The sequence below is a fragment of the Haliotis asinina genome, chromosome 14 (assembly GCF_037392515.1).
Source record: "Haliotis asinina isolate JCU_RB_2024 chromosome 14, JCU_Hal_asi_v2, whole genome shotgun sequence".
Lineage (NCBI taxonomy): Eukaryota > Metazoa > Mollusca > Gastropoda > Lepetellida > Haliotidae > Haliotis > Haliotis asinina.
In genome coordinates this window covers 44,639,571-44,664,172 of record NC_090293.1, presented here as the reverse complement: position 1 = coordinate 44,664,172, position 24,602 = coordinate 44,639,571, and the positions used below count along the sequence as shown (strand labels likewise).

Below are 24,602 nucleotides of genomic sequence, written 5' to 3'. Positions count from 1 at the left end.
AAGCGACACTCGTGGTATTCAGAACGTTCTTCGCCGCCATTACCCCTGTCAGCTTCCAGTTGAGAGGAGGCGCTACCTCTGCTGCAGAGTGACTACTATTTTACGCCGCTATCAAGAATATTAACTGAGGGGCACCTGACTACAGACCACAATTTACAGCCACCCTGACACTTGCACGAATTTTGTCTCCGCGCTGGTACGCAATTGTGAGAACCAGCGGGGCTGCGTGGCAAAACAAAATTTGGAAATGTTCAAAATTTCTGTCACGCATAATCTTCGTGCCACTTGTGTGAAGTAGTAGCTGACATTGCGCAACCTACTCGCAAACACTGCGAGCGGTGCGTATTAAAGCGTGTCAATTTCCAGCCCTGCGTACACAAACACGCAGTGTGGCGTATTTACTCGTTTTGATCACGAAATGGTCGCAGCAGGTTGCGCCAAGTTCACGCCATCCAACCTGTCGTGAAGTGGGCCGGCGGGACGTGTGTATTGTCCCGACTTGTTCACGTCGTCATGGTAGTTTGTGCACGGCACGAATAGTTTGAACATGTCGTGAACTTGATACGCATTGGGCACGCCTTCTTCGCGCATTGTTTGCGGACAAATCAGCGATAACAGCGCATGTAGATAAAGACGATCCCATCGCCAGTCCCCGCATTTCTCAACTCGACAGCGATCAGTCAACAAGAGGCCTGCCAAGAAGAAGACAACCAGAGAAGAGCAGGAGAAGCAGTGGAAAGAAGACGTGAAGAAGAGACCGGACAAGAACCAGAGACGCAGAGGTTGCCGAGAGGGAGAAGGATGTTTCTTCAGGTTCAGCGAACAGTAGCTTTGGTCTGTCACCTTATTACAAGGATATGAACACTCCTGTCAGGACCCCCGAGGGTGAGGATGTTCATTTTAGAAAACGAAGAAAAAACCCATTTTCTTTAATACTTTTCTTTACACAACGAATTCAGATAATAGTTTTAAGAGGTATTAGAGCCTCCATTGCTGAAACGTCATGCTCCACATTTGTGGTCACTATACGACAGGGTGTGGCCATTCTCTCATGGCAAGAAACAGCACCAACAGGAGACACACACGCACGCACGCACGCATGCACGCATACACAAATGCCGTACACAGGATGTAAACAATACGTCAACATTACTTGAACTAGACGTAAATAAGTCGTGCGACAGCACACCTTTGCGTGACAATGCACACCATTTTCAGCCACGCATTGCGTGCCAAGTGCGTAACTTATGCGTAAACGGGACGCGAACAGCGCGCAAACTAGGTTTCACGCATGCCATCTAAATTACACGTATTGCTACGATAAATTGCGAAAAATTCGTGCAAGTGTCATGGTGGCATAAGACACACCACGCGGCGTCACGCTAAAATGTGCATCCGGCGATACAAGACCCATCAAGTATAAGACCCGTGAAGATCTCTTCAGCAAACCACGCTTGTCGTAAAAGGCGACTAAACAGACGGGGAGCAGGTCGCTCACTTGGTTAATACTGTTGAATCGTGTTGATCACTGGATTGCTTGATCGTTATTTACATATCGCCGCCATATAGCTGTAATATTGGCGACTGAGGCGTTAAACATCAAACAAGTCCCCAATACAACAGACAGGGGATTCGTGAAGACCGGGCTGAAAAAGTCTTCCTCGTCCGTAACGTGAGTTTTTCTTTACGCTGCTTTCAAGCAATGTTCCAGCAATATCACGATGGGGGACACGACGAGGGCTAAATACATTGTGCCAATGTGGGAAATCGAACCTCAAGCGAATGCATTACCGATTGAGCTACCTCACCGCCGTTGTCGTAAAGGAATAGGGTGGTCCAACTTGGTTGACGCATGCCGTGGTGTACTGGCTAGAGTGTCCGCCCGGAGATCAGAAGTTCGCGGGTTTGATCCCCGGACACATTAAAAGCAAAAGGCGTTAAAATATGGTACTTGTTAGTGCCCGCCTGGCGCTCGGCATAAATGGATACAACAAAGACTGGTCGGCTCGGTGTTAGTATGATGTGTGTGAGTGGGATAGGTGTACATGTACTACTGCTGCTGCTGCTGCTGCTGCTACTACTACTACCACTACTACTACTACTACTGAATACGTCTACTGATTGCTTCTAGTATTGTTGCTGTTGCTGCCGTAAGGCACTACTACAGTTACAGCTACTATTACAACGACAGCGACACCGAAACTACTACTACTTCTTCTACTACCGTAGCTACTACTACAACTACAAAATACTACTACTACTACTACTACTACTACTACTACTACTACTACTATGGCTGTGGCTATCGCGTGACACTACAACAGATTCGAAGACTACAACGACAACGAAGCTCCTACTACTACGTCTTCTACTACTGCCGCTACTACTACTACTGCTGCTGCTGCTGCTGCTGCTGCTGTTGCTGCCCTGATGCTGTTTAATGCTGCTTCAACGTACCGATATGCTTGACTGTTAACACAAGTTCCAACTGTACGACCCAGCAGCTCAACAACATGATATACTACGAAACACACAAGTGCCTGACTCAATTAATGTCACGTGACACTACGGACAGACAGACACGAGTACACAACATAACAATGTACACTTTAACCAGCTACTACACAAAGGGAAATGACAAATTCGCTCTTTGGGTCCACCAAACACCTCACACATTAATACAAATTTACTCACAAAATGTCAAGGGCATTAAATGTCACGAGCCGTCTTTCACGAGAATATCCGTAAACAATTTGTTTACTGACACCTGTTTGCTGCGTATGTCCAGTGTATTGATATATTTACCACCTCGAATCACACAACTTAATAACGACGTCATTCTTATCTGTGAATATGTGGACACAACAGTCGGACAAACACGACACTTGTGACCTTTCCGATGAAAACTTTCATTAACTAGGAAGGTCAAAAAGATACCGAAAGACAATCAGCATGTTCACACAACTGTTATTTCAAAATGTTTCATGGTTATTTTATGAAACAATTTATTTCTTGACGCTTGAGACAGTGTCAAAGATCGATCAACCTTACATTGCCGTCACAAGAAAAGCTGATTTGCATATTCATAGCACGTGACACATGCTTCCTGTTCAAAGTGACCGTCAGCACAGATCTATGTTTCTCCAGGAGTTGGCATGAACAACAAAGCATTCTGAAAACATTAGCCTGATAAATGGATATATACATAATCTCGCCCAAGTGTCTATTGATATGAATTATATCAACTCGAGTTGATAAAGTTACAGTTTTACTTTTATCAACGAGTGGTGATATAATTGATATCAGTAGACCCGAGTGTGAGATTCTGTTTATCATAACAAATCACCCTTAATTAGTTTTTAAAGAAAAAACTACATTCTAAAACACTGTACTGCCATGATACTTGTGGTGCAGCTATGTCATAGCATTGTGACGTAATCAAGTCCATGACGTCATAGCATTGCCAGGACATTGCACAAACTTTACTATCCAAACGATATCTGTTTGATGATGTGGTTTGATCTTACACGAGAAATAGCGCCAGTGGAACACAGTTTGGAATGATAATGATTTACTCATCTAAGGAAAACCAGGTCGATCTTCGCTTGACCTTCCGAGAGAATATCAGCAAACTCAGTTTGACTTGTTTAACATTCAGGAGCAGACGGAACTATGTTGTATTTAAGTAAAGAAGTTTTACAGATAAACTTCTTGACTATGAGCAAGGAATGTAGTTGTAACAACCGTCTCACAGCTGAGCTCAGTATCAAACATCTCAGTGTAACACCAGTCCTTTAGCCGAGCACAGAGTTAGACATCTTACTTTAATACCAGTTTTACAGCCCAGCATAGTGTTGGACATCTTAGTGTAAGACCAGTCTTACAGGCGTGCGTACTGTTAGACGTCTTAGTGTAATACCAGTTCTACAGCCCAGCATAGTGTTGGGCATCTTAGTATAATGCCAGTTTTACAGCCCAACGTACTGTTGGACATCTTAGTGTAATACCAATCTTACAGGCGAACATAGTGTTAGACATTTTAGTGTAATGCCAGATTTACAGCCCAGCATAGCGTTGGGCATATTATTGGTTATACCAGTCTTACAGGCGAGCATAATGTTTGACATCTTAGTGAAATCCCAGTTTTAGAGCTGAATGCAAAGAAATACATATTTGTGTAATTCAAGTCCCACTGCTGGACTTCCGTGGACCTATTTACAGGAAACTATATCCTGCCTCTGGAACACACAATGCTTGGAAGAATCTGATGAGTCAGCAACTTTGTTTTGACAATGCCTCTTCTATAAATCACTGGCTTCGTGGGCTTACGAGGATCACAGTAGCGGTGTCCCATCCCCCACTGGTGTAGTTTATGCACGTTCCTGACAACAACACTCAGATAGCCGTGATAACATATCGACCTATTCTTGTAGTAGATTACCAGCGGTATCTCAGCAATGTTGCTGATCCTTTGACAGGACTTTACTGAAGATGTACTTCACCAGCTCCTTTTCATCGGTATTGTTTATAAATGTGTTGAGCTTTGTGAAGCATTACAAGACCAGCATTCTTGATTAGTGAGTCATGTTTATCAACAGGTTGATTGATTACAGTTTCATAAAATGAAGAGTCGGGAATTATCAAACTCAAACACTATTCTGAACATGATTAATGACGTAAACGATCCCAGTTATCAGGATTTAATGCTGATCCTCACAGGTGGCGTCCCAGAGTGACAATACAGTTGTGTCGGTGAAGGATAGTCCACCCAACATCTTCAAGTCCTGATTGTTCGGACTGTGCACATGCATACAGAATAGAGCCTTGAAACTTAAGGCACAGTGAGTACAATAGACGACAGGGCCACTGCCGCGCAAAAGAAAACTAATGATAAAATATGGAGGAAACATTTGAGTATACAGAGACACCTTTTGTCTTCCTTGATCTCCTTTCCTAGTAGTCCATCCAACACCAAGTCAGGTATACGGAAAACAAAATGGAGTCCAGCGTAGAAAAACAAGAACAGTATATCGACAAGGGTTTGGACCACTCACCTAGAGCGTGTTGCTTTACGCCCCCTCCAAACAGACGCTTCACACATGAAAACCACCAAAGAGAGAAATATACAGTTACATAGGTATAGAACAGAACAATGCTGGGAAACAGGCTATGGCGCCGCAAAGACTATGCCAGGATCCAACTGGGTCGTTTGTCCCTTCTGGAGGTGAAGAGGAAGTACCACATATCGCAAGCAAGACATATGTGAATCTGAATCTGGTGCGACCCCTGAAGGTCGGGGGGTAGAATCTGGGGTAGAAAAGGCCTTCAGCAACCCATGCTTGCCATAAAAGGCGATTATGCTTGTCGTAAGAGGCGACTAACGGGATCGCGTGGTCAGGCTCGCTGACTTGGTTGAGACGTCATCGGTTGCCAATTGTTCAGATCGATGCTAATTTTGTTGATCACTGGATTGTCTGGTCCAGACTCGATTATTTACAGACCGCCGCCGTATAGCTGGAATATTGCAGAATGCGGTGTAAAACTAAACTCACTGATTCACTCACAGAGTGGCACAGCTCATCAAAACCCTGTTAGAGAAGTGTCCCCGTGTCTTGCAAAGACAAAGACAAAGAGAAACACATCCTGAAGTGATCAGGAGCGAGCGATATCAGATCACTTGACAGTTTCTTGAATACTATTTGCTGTGCTCTTGCAAGTGCGCCATCTGGGACAACTGTGTTGGCAACAAGAAATGCGTTCTCTATAAAACCAATGGGACAGACTACATACCCTTGGAGCAACTCCCACTCAAGAAGGTTAAAGAGGAAATCGCGATCCGCGGATGCAAATGGACAAATGCACGTTTCCTCGCTTTTTTCCTTCTTATTTGATCATTATTTTCACTTTGTCGGCAGAAGTTCATCATGCATACTAGGCTGAAAATGTAAGGCGGACTAACATAAAGAGCGTGAGTCTTTTGCTCCTGTAACACTACTCCATCAATCTCATGGCCGTGGACACCAGAAATGGACTTCACACGTTGCAGCCATGTGAAGAATCGAACTATAGGTCAATAGCACTACAAGTGAACGCTTTGACCACAACGCTTTAACCATACTTAGTTTTGTGCACCTGGGCATGGTTTGTCATCTTCAGCCTTGCTCTCATCCATAAAATTGGAGGCATCAATTAACCTCTTTCCAAGGGTTCTAACAAGACCAACAACTGACTAACTGAGGTATTTGACCAATACTTGATTATCACTCAACTTGAAAATCCACTTGTAGACAAGATCTTGGTTAGATAAAGATGTGGGCTATCTGCTCAGACCTCAGCTTATTATCTAGCATATCGAAATATCAGATCTGAGCTCTCTTCAACATTGGGCATGTCCACTGATCAGAATGGGCACAATTCCAGATTGGGCACATCCAGTGACCAGATCTTGGCTCAGTTGTAGATTGGGCAAGTCCAGTGACCACATCTTGGCTCAGTTGTCGATTGGGCACATCCAGAGACCAGATATGGGCTCAGTTTCAGATTGTGACAACTACCTGTGCAGGACAGAAGTCTGACATAATGTGGATTAATTTAAGAAAAATCTGATAGGGCACACACAACATAACATGATGGCTAGATATGAAACTTTATTAGGAATTATGCTCATAAATACCATATGTACATTGTGGTATCACTACTCAATTCATTCGAAACAATTATATACAGAGTAAGACAAAGACAAGTCAATAGATAATTGTCATACTATTTTGGGGGTTCATATCCTAGTCAGTAAATTTGTTATAGATATATGTGTCCAAAGGCAGCACCTGACATATGCATGCTCCTGCTTGAAAAAGCAAGAGGAATATCAGGGCTCTTACAATTATAGAAATTTGCAGGATCAAATGTATAATTTGAAGGCACTGTGTGAGGTAATTGAGAATCAAGTTAATAAATATTGCTTCATCAATAATTTTCCAGCCATCTGCCTTGAGTTGACAATCATGTGGATTAATTTCACACACTTTCAGAGTACACTAGACAATGTCACATGAGTGAAGTTAATTCACAACCTAAAGGGTGAATACAAGTTGTTCTTAGACACAATCACCAATGTTACAGCTACTTCAAGGCCTCTAAATTACATTTCCAGCTCTGGGAATGAGACATATACACATGGTAATCTTAATTCATGCATATATAACATAATTATAACTGAAATTATAACTGGTAAAAACAAATTATAACTGAAAAGGCAAATATCTTTTCTGGTGATGTTTAATTGAATTTTGACAGCTTACCTCTTGTTCGTTCATGTGGTGCAATACGACCTCATTTTTTTACTATTAACCCTAAAAAAGGTTTAACAAGGGCATAACTTGTAGAAAAGTCCATATCTGATATTGCAATTATCATTGCTAGCTGTTCTCACTTATCCACACTGAGAACTTTCTACACTGAAAAGAATGAAAATAAAATTTATCTGTTAAATAGGAATCTGAAAAAAAACAAACAAAACAAAACTCAAATAAAACAGAATACGCTACCATCATTACCAACAAAGATGCCATGGACATTTCTGACAATTACGAAAATGAATACACACACTTAAAAGTGTGGATTATCTCTGAGAACAGGTGAGTATGTTGGGCATCACACAGCTTTAAGAATTTCTGTGGCCATGACGTGACCTGCACCTAGAATAGCCTTCACACAATGTAATCCGTTGGGATTCAACTGCAGGTATCAGCCTGTCACAATTACCCTCTTTCTACACAGGTAGGAGATACAAAATTTATTCCTCTGCAAACCCATTCATCATTAAGGTGACAATAACACAATAATAATATACAATTCCATATTTGTCTGCAGAAAGAAACACAAGCCTTATTTATTAACAATGTCAGCTCCCATAAAAAACTGATGCAAAACAAATATTTCAGAATTATCATGAATATCATTTCAGGATATTCTCAGATTCCCATCACAAGGACACTGTGCTCTGATGTTCCATTTGCTTGAGATGCAGCTGGAGCTATGGCAACACAATATTATACAACAAAACAAGACTCATGCATATATCGGGGCACTTTTCCATCACTTAAAGGAAGAATAACCCAACGAAGCAAGTTACCCCAAAACATAGGGTATACTGATTATACTGTTACAATGACTGTAGTTGTTACATATACACGAACAGCCCTCACAGTGTAACTGTTCAACAGATGGCTCAACTTTCAAAAATCAATACATGAGTGAGTGAGTGAGTGAGGATGGTTTTAAGTCGCTCTTTGGAATATTCCAGCAATATCACAGCACTGACACTAAAAACAGGCTTCACGTACTGTACTGATGTGAAGAATTGAATAGTGAATACTTCACCCATAATGTTACCCCACTGCCAATGTGTGCTTGTTTATAGCTTTGTTTGATGCTCTTGTGTGTCACCTTAATGAAGGAGTGAGGGAGTTCAGTTTTACGCCACACACGCACGTCACACACAACAAGCAGTCACCTTTTATGGCAATTATGGTTTAGTAAAGGAGGAAGCATGAAGAGTTGCAGGTGATAGTTTGCAAATGGATCTGGGGCAGACAAACCATAACAATAAAGAAGTGGGATTCAAATCCATGATCATGGGATCCTGTGCTGACAACTGAGCAGAAATGTCATGAAGACACAAAACAACTACAGCTATTACACAAAACAGCCAAACTCTTCACACATATTATGTACAACCTTACACAACATGATTTGCATTCAACAATTCTGTTCTCCTTTCCTTCATATGTATCCCTTATAAGCAACTTTGTAGACACAAATACATTGCAGCAGAAAACATGGATAATGGTGCAATAATAACTACAAACTTGTAGTGTGTTGAAGTTGCTGGTGAGGAAGTGAATGAGTAAGCAGACATTTTTTGGCATATGTATTTCAAACAAACCCCTGTGTTATTAGATGTCTGGTTTTGTTTTCAACGAAAGCCTAAATTCATAAAACATATTAGAAAATTTGTCACAATAATCTGAAAGAATATACACTGAAATAATATACGCTGAGGAATGCTTTCTGCGGGCATCTTGCCAGTGACAGTTCATCTCTGTCGGCAAACTATATTGCCTCCTGGATGAACCAGTCATGATTCTGAATGACATAAACTGTTAACTGTGAGTTAAAAGTGTTATTTTCTCGTGTTCTTGTAATAGGGTTCCAGAAGGTGTAAGTGAATATGGTTTTACGCTGCTTTTAGATATCTAGACATTTGCAGACATGAAGAAAATACCTCATTGACACTTGTCTCTATAAGAAAGCAGTTTATTGTCAGAACGCACTGCACGCTGATGCATGCTGGGAGCACAGTGGTGTTCTTGTTACTACATTTAGACACAGAGTCTAGTGTAATTTGGAAGCTGGTATTTATTTGGAATAAATACGCTGTATGGAAACTTCTGGAAGTTTCTTATATATTTACAGGGGGAGGCATGTGCCACTGTCATCTCACATGATAGCAAGAACAGCATAATTAGGAGCTGACTGAATGGAAACTCCGGGATTGATTGAGTTTAGTTTTACCTTGCTTTTAGCAATATTTCAGCAAAATCATGACAGGGGACACCAGAAATGGGCTTTACACTCTGTGCTCATGTAGGGAATCAAACCTGGGTCTTTGGTGTGATGAGCGAATGCCACCCCCTTGCCCCTTCTTCTGTAAGTTTTCTTATATATCTACAGGTGGAGGCACTGGCCACTGTAATCTCACGTGACAGCAAGAATAGCATAATTAGGAACTGATTGAAAGCAGCCACTCTGATGACTATAGTCATTATGAGACTGTTACTATTATATCAGCAAAAGAAAAAGTTGGCGGTTCCTTTCCAAATCATCAATACAAAAGCTATATAATAAATTATACTATTATATAATCCTATTTTGAGCAGCAGGTGCTTCCTGTTTTTGACTGGTGTCTAAATTGAGCCTGGCAACTGCAAAGGCATTTCTTTGTTGTTCGTCTCAAACCATTTCTTTTAATGTAAAATGGAAAAGTTTATTGTAATCCTACTGAAAAATTGACTCAGTAACATAAAACAAAATAATACTTTCTGCATTCTCTGGAATAACTTCTTCAGTGCCTACATGACCGTGCATGTGTCAATGTTTGCACAAAATTCTCAGAAATAATACAGCTATATCATAGTCTAGTCTGGGTGGGTGAGTGAGTTCAGTTTTATGCCGCAATATTCAACCTACATGCAGACAACCCTGTGGTCAACAGCATGAGCATCAATCTGTGCAGCTGAGAACCGATGACGTGTCAAACAAGTTCAGCAAGACCGACCACCCAATCCTGTATATCAAGCATGGGTTACTGAAGCCTTTCAAGGCCAATGTTCTAACCTGGACCTTCACAGGTCTAGTTTAGTGTAGACCAGTGACTGAGACTGTATGCAACACTCCAAGTCAACTGGGTGGATCACACATGATCAGTAATTAGCATCAAGAAGCCTGTCCACTAGATCCATTGTCACCTACCATAGGTTGCTGGTATGATTCTAACCCTAGCAGTGAATTCTTTGAGCAAAACCCCAAATACCTCAAATTCTGAGGTGCCTTCAAACAACGCAATGGTAGTCCTTTGACATAATTAACATGCACCACAATCATGTACCGTAATTCCAGTCAGAAACTTGTCTGTAGGTTCCAACAAAAATGTGCAATGACAGTCTATCCTTGAGGATCAATCAAATTGCTTAAGTATGGGCGGCATCCTTACATAGAAATAGCATCTCAGAGCAACAGTTTAAGTATTTCAATTTTTTTAAACTTAAAGCTTTTGGTTCTGTATTTCTGGTATCAATGAAACATACAACTTGATGGATGACAACTTGTCATAAACTTGTATGTTCCATTTTTGACTCACCAACTTTTAGAATACTGATCAAACAATTAGAGATATCAATACCTATTGTCACTTACTGGACTCACACACCAAAGTTGTTAATACAAAGCAGCTGATAAATAGGAAGGTTACACAAGGCACAATCGACACAGAAATACAAACAATAATAATAGTTTGTAAAACGGGTAAATAATTAAGCTGCATGTTTCTTGTGTATATTTTTTGTAAAAGTGACGAGGGTGGTAGGGCTTTTAAAAAAATTTTCATTGAAAAAAGTGACGAGGAAGGAATACTACCTCTTTAAAAAACTAAAACTATCGCTGACCAATGAAAAAAAATAATTTTTTTAAAAATGTGTACAACTGATATGATTTGATTTAATAATCATGAAAAATCTTATCAAAACTTTTGGCACACGCAACTTTGTGTGTTTCATGAATGTTATCTACTAGCCCATAAAAAGCCGCTGAAGAGAGCTAGAGGCATTCAGAGGTGTTTTTAATGTTCTTCTGAGTACGAACAAGGAGAACATAACCTACCCATTCCTAGAATAATTTTATCCAAAATTAATGCATTTGGAAAAATCCTCCAAACCTTTCAAATATGACAAGATACGCTTTTATGAATCAGAGCAAATGATGTTATCTGCGAAATCTCGAAGATCCTCCCTGATCTTGTCGTCCTTAATGGTCTCTATCCAGTAGTTGTAGCAGCTGTCCACTGTATTGTCCAGGGTCTTGTGCACCAATGCTTCCTTCAGTACAAAACGCACAAAGGGAGCTTTCAAATGCTCAAAGCCAAGTTCTCCCAGTGACTTCAAGATCCGGGTGATACGCAGATAGTTATGCATGGACCTGTAACAAGATAAGAGTTTGTCATTACATGCTGGTCAGGTGAACACTTCACTCAGCAATACTCAAGCTCTGTGACTGCTGTCTGTAAATAATCTGACCAGAGTGCAGTTGTACACAGCTATCGAAGTGGTAAGATGACCATAACTCCTATGCATCAACATCGACTTCAGCAGTCTTCGTGTTGAAGTTTTGTACCACAGCACCCAGGACCAGGTAATCCTGTGATTCACATCATGAACACTGCATCAGGATGACATGTATTCAACAACCAAATTATCACACTGAACATCTCAGTAATTTAGCTCCACTGCAAGATCATCATGGACAGTTGAGAAATCTGCATTTTAGGAATCTACGAGAGTTATTTTCATATCCTCATTTTTAAACATAGGTGTAACAATAACCATTTGTTAACAAGTTTTTTACTATGAAATATTCCTTTTTCACACTATCATTTAAGAGTGTGTTTTGAACAATAATAACTTGTAACACCTCGCAAAAAATCTACAGACTTGTAAAAAATTTGTTCCTCTCACATATTTTTCTCGTCAAAAGCAACCACACACTAACTGGCAATCAGTACAAAAACAGCTTTAATCTCTGCACAAAGTGCCAACACCTCATACAGGACATGGATCATTAAATAGAAGTTGACAGAAGGAATTCTGTGATCATTCATCTTCTGTGTAAGACATTGAAGAAAAACATCCCCACTCCTGACTGGAGGGTTAAAAAGTCCGCTACATGTGACAAACATACAGATTACATAACCCTCTGATATTAATCAAAGTCATTTGGTGGGATACCAAAGCTGTGTTAAACAATCGTTCCCACCACATGTGCAATACAGCCCGCAACCACATGGCACAAAATATGTGTTTATATCCCAGTTGACAGCAAACCTGTAAAATGAGCTGGATAAGATATTCACATTTGTAATTCTTTTGTTACACTTTCAGTCATATCCTGCCAACAGAGAGATACCTTTCATTCCAACTCAAGCTGGTATTCCTGAGTATGTTATGGACAATCTTTTAACGCTAACAATTCTGTATCATGCAAACTTATTACATTTGACAAGAACATTGAAAAAGGGAGGATTGGTAAAATTATTGTCATATCAATGCAATTTAAACGTGTAACAAAAATGTTTACATTCAAGGCTTGTTATCCTTACAGTACCTGTAATGAGATCAAATTACATTTAAATTTGAAATTTTATACAGGCATTCCATGCATACTTATTCAAAGATTATCCAAGAAATACAAATTAATCATTTGTTGTCAGTCCCAGAAATAAGCAAACATTTTTTAAAAAATGTATTTTCAGAGTAAATGTTGTGAAATACACAAATACATGAACAGATGGGATTAATTAGGACATAAGAAGTTAATAAGTTAACCATATATTGTTATTGTTAAAAAAACCAACCCAACATCATCACAAATGCCGTCATAGTGATCTTTACACAAGAAGACTGTCGCCAGACCAAAGAAAATAGACTTAAACAAAAATTCCTCTCAAGTCTCGACAGCCTCATTCTTTGCTCCAGCAACTGGACAATGTGCTGGGTTCCATCTGAATTGTATTGTGTGTTTGGTAGATTTCTGGGACTAAACGTTCTTCTACAACACAAGCTGGGGTTAAATGTCTGTATTATACAGAAAAAAATGTAGTTTCGACAACATGCTGCATTGTAGAGCTGATGATTAATGTACAAGCCACAGACGGGACTGAGATATTATGCTGGTGTAGACAACTTGCCGAATTGGACAGCTTTCACTGTATTTATTCACTTCTAATTCTATTTTCATTTTACACAAATGTATAAATTCAGTACACAGTTCACAATTGTGACTAAAGAAACTAAAGTGAGTTCTAATCTTTTAAATGTTAAATAATGACCACTCACCAGTCAAATTCTCGTACTAATTTGAGTACTCAAGAGGAAACTTCCAAAAGTTATCTTCAAAATTGCAATAAAAAACACCCTATGCAAGTTCTACTCCACATGTTTCATGCAGTAAAAACTTCTGAGAATCCACAGTCACATTTGCATGCATCTTTGTTTTTCAGAAACGCAACGAGCAAATATTCTACGTTACCAAACATGATCAGTCATATGATCACAACAGGTCCAGGTAATGAGTTGGGTCTTATTCATCGTTCATCCGCCCTAGGTATGCCCTAGGTACTTGCCATAAAAGGCAACTCTGCTTGTCGTAAGAGGTGACTAACGGGATCGTTTGGTCAGGCTTGCTGACGTGGTTAACACTAGTCATCAACACATGTTATGTTGTTGGTCACTGGATTGTCTGGTCCAGACTCGTTTATTTACAGACTGCTGCCATATGGCTGGAATATTGCTGAGTGCCGAGTAAAACTAAACTCACTCACTCACTCATCATGAAGGTACTCCAGATTCCTCTACACTAAATCAGGATCGTGTGCAAGTACCGTCAGTAGCAAGTACCGTATCTAAACAGCTGAAGAGACACAAGCATGTGAGAGCTGTGATTGGATGAAACAGAAATTGTGTTTTCTTGTCATTTAAAGGCCAGATTGTACTCAGGTGTTCATGGAATGGCTGTTAATCACATGAATAATTTAAAACAAAAAAATAAGGCTACTATAGAAGTCTATGGGAAAACAGTTTGTGTTGTCTGATCTCTACCTAAAGACTACCTAAACAAGTGTCTTTGAGTACCATAACAGTCAAAACTTCAATCTGTAACCATTTAACAAGCATAATGAGAGGAAACTGCAACAGCATCCCTAATCACATAGTGTATGTGTATAATGTCATGGCATAAGGGCTTAAAACTTAGCATTGCAAAGACAAGCAATTATCACACACTGTGGGTATGTAAACATTTCTTTAAAAGTCAGGTGAACTCTCTTGACATTTACAAATATATCATTTTCACCTTCTTGACCCTGAAAGAAGTTTTAAACCTTCGGAAGTGAGGGTTTTAGATATCTGAGCCCTCTTAACTGTGGGGTTCACTCCTTAGTCAGACTAAGATTGCATGATAGATGAATCTCTTGTTTACAAAGTGTTGGCTTCAAGCAAATAAAAGAATTCCCAGATGGCACCTGAAATATAAAGCATGGTAATCTGGTGGATATGAAAGGTGTTAACTAGAGGAAGAACCCATACATACTCGTAAACTTGACTTAGGATCTACTACTGTAATTACTGATTAGCATTCTGATCAACAAGGTGGTTTTTGTTATTGTATTATGTGTCAGTCTTCAAAATAAGTTATATTACAATGACTGGTGAATAGTGTTATTCTGACCTGTTGTAACAGATGTATGTTCAGTCAGCAATAACACAGGTACATCCCTATGACAGGTAAATAATTATATCCTGACTGTAGGTGCATGAGCAACAATAGTCAACATCTGGCCCAGTCTGTATATATTTTGACAGTCAGTATAACATGAATGGTATCATATGACACGCTGATCTTCCTTTTTAATATCTATCACAATACATTATTTGAAATCCAACATGCATTGCCATACTTATTTCTGTGTTTGTCTTTACATTTTGCTGGGTTTAAATATCCCAAATAATTTTGTTTGATACTTCCTTGATATGTGGTCTCATATTTGAGTATGAGTTTCCACATGAGTGAATGAGTGAGTGAGTTTAGTTTTTTGCCGTACTCCGCAATATTCCAGCTATATGGCGCCGGTCTGTAAGTAATTGAGTCTGGACCAGACAATCCAGTGATCAACAACATGAGCATTGATCTGCGCAATTGGGAACTGATGACGTGTCAACCAAGTCAGCGAGCCTGACCGCCCGATCCCCGTTAGTCACCTCTTACGACAAGCATAGTCGCCTAGTTTGGAACATGAATACCTTCTGTTATTACCCTGTATATAGAATAGCTAATTAACTGTCCAGGATGCACTGCTTCTAAATCTAAGTTTTCTTTATTGCAACCTGAGACTGAATTGCTTTCTGAGATGTGCCATGAATATAGCCTGGATATATACTTTAATATATAAAAAATTTTAAAACGTGCATCAAATTGGTTTACGTCTGAAAAAGGACAGATCACAGTAATCGGAGGCCAAAGGCAGAACCATAGCTTTAAAGGGAGGCTAATTATCAAATAAACTGGAAATTGTTTGGAGCAAAATTATTTCAGGCACCCCTCCTGATGATTCTTCCCAACACCATTGGTGCAAAAATCAGCATCATCACGACCACCAGCACGACTATCAAGTGTAACACTATCCATGCATTCAGGTTAGTTAATCTTTTTCAATGTGCAAAGCGTCAAAATCGCTTTTATATTTCTGTTGAAATAATGACAAATAGTTTTATTGTGTACTTTGGCTAAGAAGTAAATACGTTAAACACATAATTTGCCTTCCCACAGACACATATGCCACATTTAGACCTTCTAGCCCACATGTTTGTTGGAATCCAAGATTTCTTATAAACACATCAACTGTACACAAAATGTCTTTCAAAACTAAGTGTTTATTCAACAATAATTAGACAGTATGAACATGTCTTTGAACATGCTGAATCCCTTTTTCAGCACACTTGTCTGCTTACACCTGTTCTTTATCATTCATTACATGGTCTCATAATTCGTTCTGTACATTTTTTAAAGGGAATAAAAACTATATTGCCCTGTATTGTGTAACTTAATTCTTCATCACCTGCTGTTAATTCATTACCTGATTAAACAGACTACAAGACGGGATTCAAGTCACATGTGTTTGAAGTAAAGCAAAACTTGATGTTTTTACAGTTTTCAGTGAGTAAAAAGGGAAACGTGTAGTCGGACTGTTATTGGTTGGTGTCACAATTTTTTCAACAAGCCAGTTTGTTCTGTTTGATTGGCATTTTAGTTGATGAATAGTAAGAAAAATGTAATACTTCTATATTTATTATGATGTACATCACTTTACTCTTGACTGACAACGGTATAAGAAGCTACACCCAAACATGGCATCATAATAAATATAGAAGTTGGTATCCATAAAGTATTATATTTTTCTTATTATGTCAGTTTGGATTGAGCGGACTACTGACTGCCCTGGCCATGTGTAAAAGGATATAACTGACTCACGTAGGCTGCTGCTATAACCTCATTGTCCGTGTATATCCAGTAAGATTGATCCTTACAAATCAGAAAAATCTCTTGGCAAGGTTGACGTTCAGAGCTTTCAAACTATACTTGCCATCAAATGAATCGCCGCCTCACATGTTATTTGTACGGAATTTCGAAAACGGAGATATCTGCCCTAGTTTTATCCCATTACTGTGCGGAAAGCCATTGATAATTGGGAAAAGATGACCATAGGTACTATTTGAGAAATCTGTAGTAATAATTTTGTGAAAACGCGGAAATGAAAAAATAAAAGTGAAGGGAAACTTAGCGGTATCTCATCGTGGCTCTCATCTGGGGGATAAACTGACATGTTACAAATGAATGCCCCTACTCCAATAATCACTCACTTCTTGAAAGTGCTAGTGCAAACACCAAAACAATTGGGACCCCTATCGAAACAAGAAGAAGCAATCACTGTATGTGAAGTGACAGGAAACAGCTGATCCAATTGGCAAGTCAAATTGGCGACCTGACAAGATTGTAACTTTTTAAAAATTAATATTATGTGTGTGAATAGGTAGGTACAGAATTTAATAATGACCAGGGGCAAAATAATTTGAAATAATGGAAACTGTATGCTTCGATTTGCATTTTATTGATCATGTATAACAAAGTGGCTGTAATCGTGGTAAACTTCCTAGCAGGAGTACCGCTAACCTGTAAGTTCGTCCTCACAGGGCACTGACGGTCAGAAAAATACTTCCATGAAATTGTGCCTCATAGATAAAAAAAACCCCTTCTACAGACAACATTCTTTGGTCCTCAGAATTCGGCTTATACATGTTAATAAATGGTAGTCAAATGTCTTGTTAGTTTGTTGCTATAGGTTTAACCAACAGGTATAGCCAACAGCTCTGGCCACAGGTCTAGTCACAGGTCCAACCATCCACTATAGGTTCGGCCAACATGTCTAGCTAACAGGTCTAGCCACAAGTCAAGCCACAGGTCTAGCCAACAGGTCTCATCTCAGGTCTAGCCATCCGCTATAGGTCTGGTCAACAGGTCTAGTCACAGGTCCAGCCATTCATCTAGCCAACAGGTCTAGCCAGAAGTCAAGCAATAGGTCTAGCCAACAGGTCAAGTCAAAGGTCTAGCCAACAGATCTAGTCACAGGTCCAACCATTCGTCTTAGTTATAGGTCTGGCCAGCAGGTCAAGTCACAGGTCTGGCCAACAAGTCTAGTCACAAATCCAACCAACAGATCTAGCCACAGATCCAAATGTTTTTTTCCTGTATCATCATTTCAGCTAGTTTGGTTTTCCACCACTGCTAGCAATATTCCAGACATATTGCTGCGGGGGACACCAGAAATGGACTCTACACATTGTGCACATGAGGGGAACGGAACCAGGGTCTTCATCATAACAAGCAAACGCTTTAACCACTAGGCCATCCCTCTGCTACCCTACGTCTTAGTATGTTCGGAAAAATATTTTCGCTACACATGAACAACTAGAACCTCTGATGATCAGTGAAATGCATACACTGACTACTCTCAAACAACCTGAAATTTCTGATGCTGCCTTCAAGAAATAGTAATGTTACATGAAAGTTGTATTGCAGTGCATAATAACAAATTGTAAAAGCAGATACGTTTACCCACAAGTATGAAGTAATACATTTTATGACTGTATTATTATCTGTAACATAAATATTCAGAGCAAAGCATCCTTTCGCTGCACCATAACACAAACAGATCTCTAATTACAATTTTCACACTTCAATGTAACATTCACAATATGTATCCTTTATAAATCAAAATGTGTATACAACCACCTTGCATCAAAATCTGCCTGTCAAAATGTTGAATATTTTCTTTCAAAACACTATTGTAAAAAGCAAAGCAACACATTTTCTTCATGAATATCAACACCTACTTCAGACATACACCCATGAATCAAATAAACTTCAAGTTGTTTCTCCACCCTCACAACATGGTGATCATGTTAAATTTGAAACATTCAGCTTTAAATTTTCTTGCCTTGTCATGCATTCAGGGAAAGAAACAAATCTTAAATCTAGGTAATATCAAACTGAAGACACGTTTAAGTTTGACTGATTGATTTTAGTTTTATGCAGCACTCAGCAATAATAAAGTTATATAATGATTTTCAAGTTATGTGGTGGCAGTCTGCATATAATTGAATCTGGAGTAGACAATCCAGTGATCAACAAAATTGGGATGTGATGACATGTGTCAATCAAGGACCAAGTCAGTGAGCCTGACTACCCAATCCAGTTGGTAGCCTCTTATGACAAACATAGGTCCTGAAAATCAATTCTACCATGGACCTTCATGGGTCACACGTATAAGAAATCTCTGGCGATTCAGAGATGAATTTCAGTGCAAAGAGATACATACTGAGACAGCTTTGGAATATGTTCCAAATGCATGGTAAAATAAAGGTCAGAATTAAAAATAACTGTGAAAACCAGTTCCTGAGCCAAACCACTAAATACACATGCACCATATTTTATAAATTTGTTGAAAAAATATACAAATAAATTCCATGCAAAGCTTTTCCAACAGGACACTGGAAACTGGTAAGAAAGCCTTAAATACAGGTTCATCATTGGTGGGAACAAGCAAGCCACATTTCAACTTCTCTAATGTTTGCTACGGAGAAGATGCAAAGGAGATGCTGAGGAGAAGATGCTGAAGAGAAGATGCTAAGGTAAAGATGTTGGACATGCTGAAGAGAAGACACCAAGGAGAGAAGATGATACCTGATGACAGACAAAGAAGCCACTATATCAGCTGAACTGACTTTTCTGAACAGATGAATAATACCAATGATTTCTAATTTTGCCTTTCTAATCACACCATGACTGAAACTTTCCCATCATCACTGAAATATGTGGCAGTCTGGAAGTGACACCATACAAAGATACCAGCACACAATGACAGGGATGTCACACGGCTTATAGAAAGGAATCTCCCAAACACACAGCAAATGAGACGCAACCATGTAAAGGGTCATCGACAATTATATCAGGGAAATAATCACAAGGCAACAACCCTGTTTATTTACATATCGTTAACACCATTTGCCACTTATGAAAATCCTATTTGTACTCGACCTCTTATCATATGGACAATTGTGATAAAGTTCAAAGTAGCACAGGAAATTAATAACCTCTAATGTGTTTATATCTGTTTGAAGAGGACCAGGGCACTGAGATAGAGAAGCCATCTTGACAATTAAATCCATGCTTCTCCTTTGGAACACACCTAATAGATAAAATGCATTTGTTTCATAAAGAGATCATGTATTCAAGCAGGAATGTCATTTCAGAGTTTGGCGATATTATGTTTGGCTTGGAGTTAATTTACTCTTCACATCTGATAGAAGTTAAACCTTTGGATACAAGCTGAAACATTAAGTTATTAGTTTGTAATTTTCTAAGAATAAATTCTCCAAATATAGATACAGAATGTCTGTGGTTGTGATCCCTGGGAAAACTTGTACCAACGACATATTTATACTTGAAACTGCTCCCCCGGATGCCTGTGATATCGTGATGAGAGACTGAAGAATACTTATTCAAATGAATGATATTTACAGGCATTTTAAGAACAAAATTTTAAACGAAAATTGTACATAACAAGATATTTTATGGTTAAATTTTCTTTCATCTTTGATGAAGGGATCTGGAATGACCCCGAGACATTGTGTGGAAAAGATTAACGGAGATTTATTCCTAAAGTGTTTTGGTCATCTATAACAACTTCTAAATGCCTCTGAAAGACAAAAATTGTTCAGTTTAGCTTTCAAGATTTCTACATGAAACAGTACATTTCAGAATAAGTCATTACTTGTGCAAAATTTTGAAACATTCACCGAGGCATTTCAACCACTTCTAAACCTTTCTACATAGAAACTTTTGAATAAACCACTCACTGTAAAAAGTGAACTAAAGTCCCTGCTTTGTATTAATAATGCAGTTGTAAACAAGTATGTGCCAAACAAATGTTGAAACATTGAGGTATTTTCACATTACCAATGGCATATTAATACCAGTATTAGCAGGTGTATCTTTTTTGTTTTTTTTCCTGATAAATCATTGGATAAAATGGTGGCTTGAAAATTATTCTGTCCTTAAAATGGTAAATACACACTAGTCACAAACCTGAAGGGTAGACAACAGATTTCATAAATATATGAGCTTTTGTAAGCTGCCCAACCTTGAGAATTCAAGTGCCAGAGATGAAAAATGTGTGCACATGAACAACCTTCAAAGTAAAAGAGTAGATGTATTTCATACAGGCTGAAAATAGTTGTCTCTATCCATACCTAAATGTACGATTTGAAAATTCTGGAATAAAAAACTTTTGAAATGACATCATGGAAAAGGCAATGGTAAAGTAATTAGAAATAATATCCAATGGTTACAACATTAACAACTAATTGTCATAATAACAACTCTCATATATATTACCAGAATTAATTCATTAGAACTTGAAACAATGCAAACCCAGTTTTATTACACCACAAATTACCAAACAAAACATCCAGGACATATTTTGTTATTTTACGACCAAACGAATATGCTCCTTGTTGGACAAGTTTGAAATAACCCTGATAACATGACAAATGTTAGCACTTTAATTAAGCATGTTCGTCCCCTCCCATTTAACAACCCTCTCTGGGGACATTAATTACAGGCACAATCTCTATCATGTCAATTGAGCAACCAAATATCTCAACTTGACCTTGCATTAGCTGGCCTCTTGCATTAAAGTGGCTCCACCTAGTGAGCCGCTGAAAGCACATGATCAAAGGAACAACAAAATAATCTTTGTCAACATACCAGAATTTCAGTTAACCTTTGACCTTGCAGTCTAGTGACATCATATTTACCCTGGATTATAGAGTGGAGTTGTATTTAATGTCTTCCTCATTTGGAACATCCACTTATCCTCATATCATTTCAACCAGTTTAACTCTTTTCTCAATTAAAATGTATTTATTCCAGTTGCTTAGTGTGACAAACAAGACTCTGGAAAAACGAAAAAAGGTTCTGGAAATACAGGAAACAAAAAAAACCCATAAAACATTTTCTTCTGGGGTTAATGAAAACTTTTGCTATCTTAACAAGGTTTGATGTTCACCAGCCATGTTGGCCCATCTGGAAACAGTTGTTCACCAGCCATGTTGGCACATCTGGAAACAGCTGTTCACAATCATGTTGGTCCATCTGGAAACAGCTGTTTACCAGCCATGTTGGCCAATCTGGAAACAGCTGTTCACCACTCATATCGTCGCATCTGGAAACAGCTGTTTACCAGCCATGCTGGCCCATCTGGAAACAGCTGTTCACCAATCATGTTGGCCAATCTGGAAACAGCTGTTTACCAGCCATGTTGGCTCATCTGGAAACAGCTGTTTACCAGCTATGCTGACCCATCTGGAAACAGTTAATCACCAATCATGTTGGCCCATCTGGAAACAGCTGTTTACCAGCCATGTTGGCCCATCTGGAAACATCTGTTTACCAGCCATGTTGGCCCATCTGGAAACAGCTGTTTACCAGCCATGTTGGCACATCTGGAAACAGTTGTTCACCAATCATGTTGGCCCATCTGGAAACAGCTGTTTACCAGCCATGTTGGCCCATCTGGAAACAGTTGTTCACCAATCTTGTTGGCCCATCTGGAAACAGTTGTTCACCAATCTTGTTGGCACATCTGGAAACAGCTGTTTACCAGCCATGCTGGCACATCTGGAAACAGCTCTTCACCAATCATGTTGGCACATCTGGAAACAGCTGTTTACCAGCCATGTTGGCCCATCTGGAAACAGTTGTTCACCGCTCATGCTGGCGCATCTGGAAACAGCTGTTTACCAGCCATGCTGGCACATCTGGAAACAGCTGTTCACCAATCATGTTGGCACATCTGGAAACAGCTGTTTACCAATCATATTGATTCATCTGGAAACAGTTGTTCACCAATCATGTTGGACCATCTGGAAACAGCTGTTTACCAGCTATGCTTTCCCATCTGGAAACAGCTGTTCACCAATCATGTCGGCACATCTGGAAACAGCTGTTCACAATCATGTTGGCCCATCTGGAAACAGCTGTTTACCAGCCATGTTGGCCCATCTGGAAACAGCTGTTCACCAGCCATGTTGGCTCATCTGGAAACAGTTGTTCTCCAATCATGCTGGCACATCTGGAAACATCTGTTTACCAGTCATGCTGGCCCATCTGGAAACAGTTGTTCACCAATCATGTTGGACCATCTGGAAACAGCTGTTTACCAGCCATGCTGGCACATCTGGAAACAGCTGTTTACCAGCCATGTTGGCACATCTGGAAACAGCTGTTTACCAGCCATGTTGACCCATCTGGAAACAGTTAATCACCACTCATGCTGGCGCATCTGGAAACAGCTGTTTACCAGCCATGCTGGCCCATCTGGAAACGGCTGTTCACCAATCATGTTGGCACATCTGGAAACAGTTGTTCAACAATCATGTTGGCACATCTGGAAACCCTAAACATGTCTATCCCAAGGAAACCATTCTGACCTTCTTGCACGACTTAATAAAGAGGGTGAATAGTTAGATGAAAACACACCATGACAATCTGCATGACATTATGGCCGACTTCATAGAGACGTTACCATAACAGCTTCAACAAATTTCATCCCTGTTATTCACAGAATCATGTGAAGTCACAAACACCCTGCATCCCACAAACTAGCAATCGCTACAGCGTCATTACTCTCACACCAACACAAGCCCTGGGTTGATACTTAATCCATTTAATTTACATTAGCTTTACTCTAGTGATGGCGAGACCTAAACAGAGATTAAGAGATGACCGGTCAGACAAGCAGCTGCATGGCCTTACCACTTGGCTGGTTTGACTGTTTATGATCAGACTTGGAGATAGCGTATGTCCACTACTTGGAAATCTGGGATAAGTATTAGCTGGACAGACACAGGCATAACATGCTAGGATATAAAGAATAGGGACCAAAGAATATGCATTTTTACAATTACAGGCTGTATGGTGTGTATGATAGCTGAGAATTTCAAGAGCACCCAAACAGTGAAAGACAAAAGTTTTCAATGTTAATATTTCTGCTATCACAAGAAATCTTTCCACAACATCTTATAGCCATGATATATAATGCTTCTTAAAGATCACTTGCAACCCCAAAATCAAACATGACTAAAACACATTTATCACTTATTCATGAAATACAAAATGCATTGCTGATTAAGAAAAAACAAATGAACAAAAATATAAGCATATAATCGCTTACTCAGCTCTTTGTTTATGGTTTATAGGCCTGATAGGTCTTAATTTTAATTTGCATGTGGTCAATGATTGTCAATCTCAACTGAGATATGTTGATATGTGTCAAACAAGTGAGTGATCCTGACCACTTGATTCCGATAGTCGCCTCTCATGACAAGCATGGAAGGCTAATTCTAACTTGGATCTTCATGATCTTCTTTTAGCTCAAGATGTACACTTTAGAATTTGTTTTAGTGCTGTCAGAGACTTCCATCTTTCTCTCATTGCTCTCTTCACTTGTGTTCCTTGATGATATGCGTTGAGAGTTTCAATGTACTTATAAATCAGAACAGAGTTGACTTATTGACATGAAATGAAACAGGAGTTTATCAGGCTAAACTACAATCAGTCAAGGGTTTTGAAACTTATACAAAGCCCTTGTAAAGATG

The 24,602-nt window shown here is 39.3% G+C and overlaps 2 protein-coding genes across 3 annotated transcripts in view; one reads left to right on the top strand and one right to left on the bottom strand.

The window, feature by feature from the left end:
* LOC137261071 (ADP-ribosylation factor-like protein 1) overlaps window positions 1–24,602 on the top strand; it is a 382,131-nt gene that overhangs the window by 133,997 nt on the left and 223,532 nt on the right. The gene's annotated exons all lie outside the window — the stretch shown is intronic.
* The window catches only part of LOC137261677 (opioid growth factor receptor-like protein 1), a 42,475-nt gene continuing 24,505 nt past the window's right edge, over window positions 6,633–24,602 (bottom strand). For both annotated transcript variants that reach the window (XM_067799456.1, XM_067799455.1), the window contains one exon: window positions 6,633–11,754. In XM_067799456.1, the coding sequence (XP_067655557.1) occupies window positions 11,520–11,754 (235 nt within the window). In that variant the 3' untranslated portion in view covers window positions 6,633–11,519. The remainder of the gene's footprint in view (window positions 11,755–24,602) is intronic.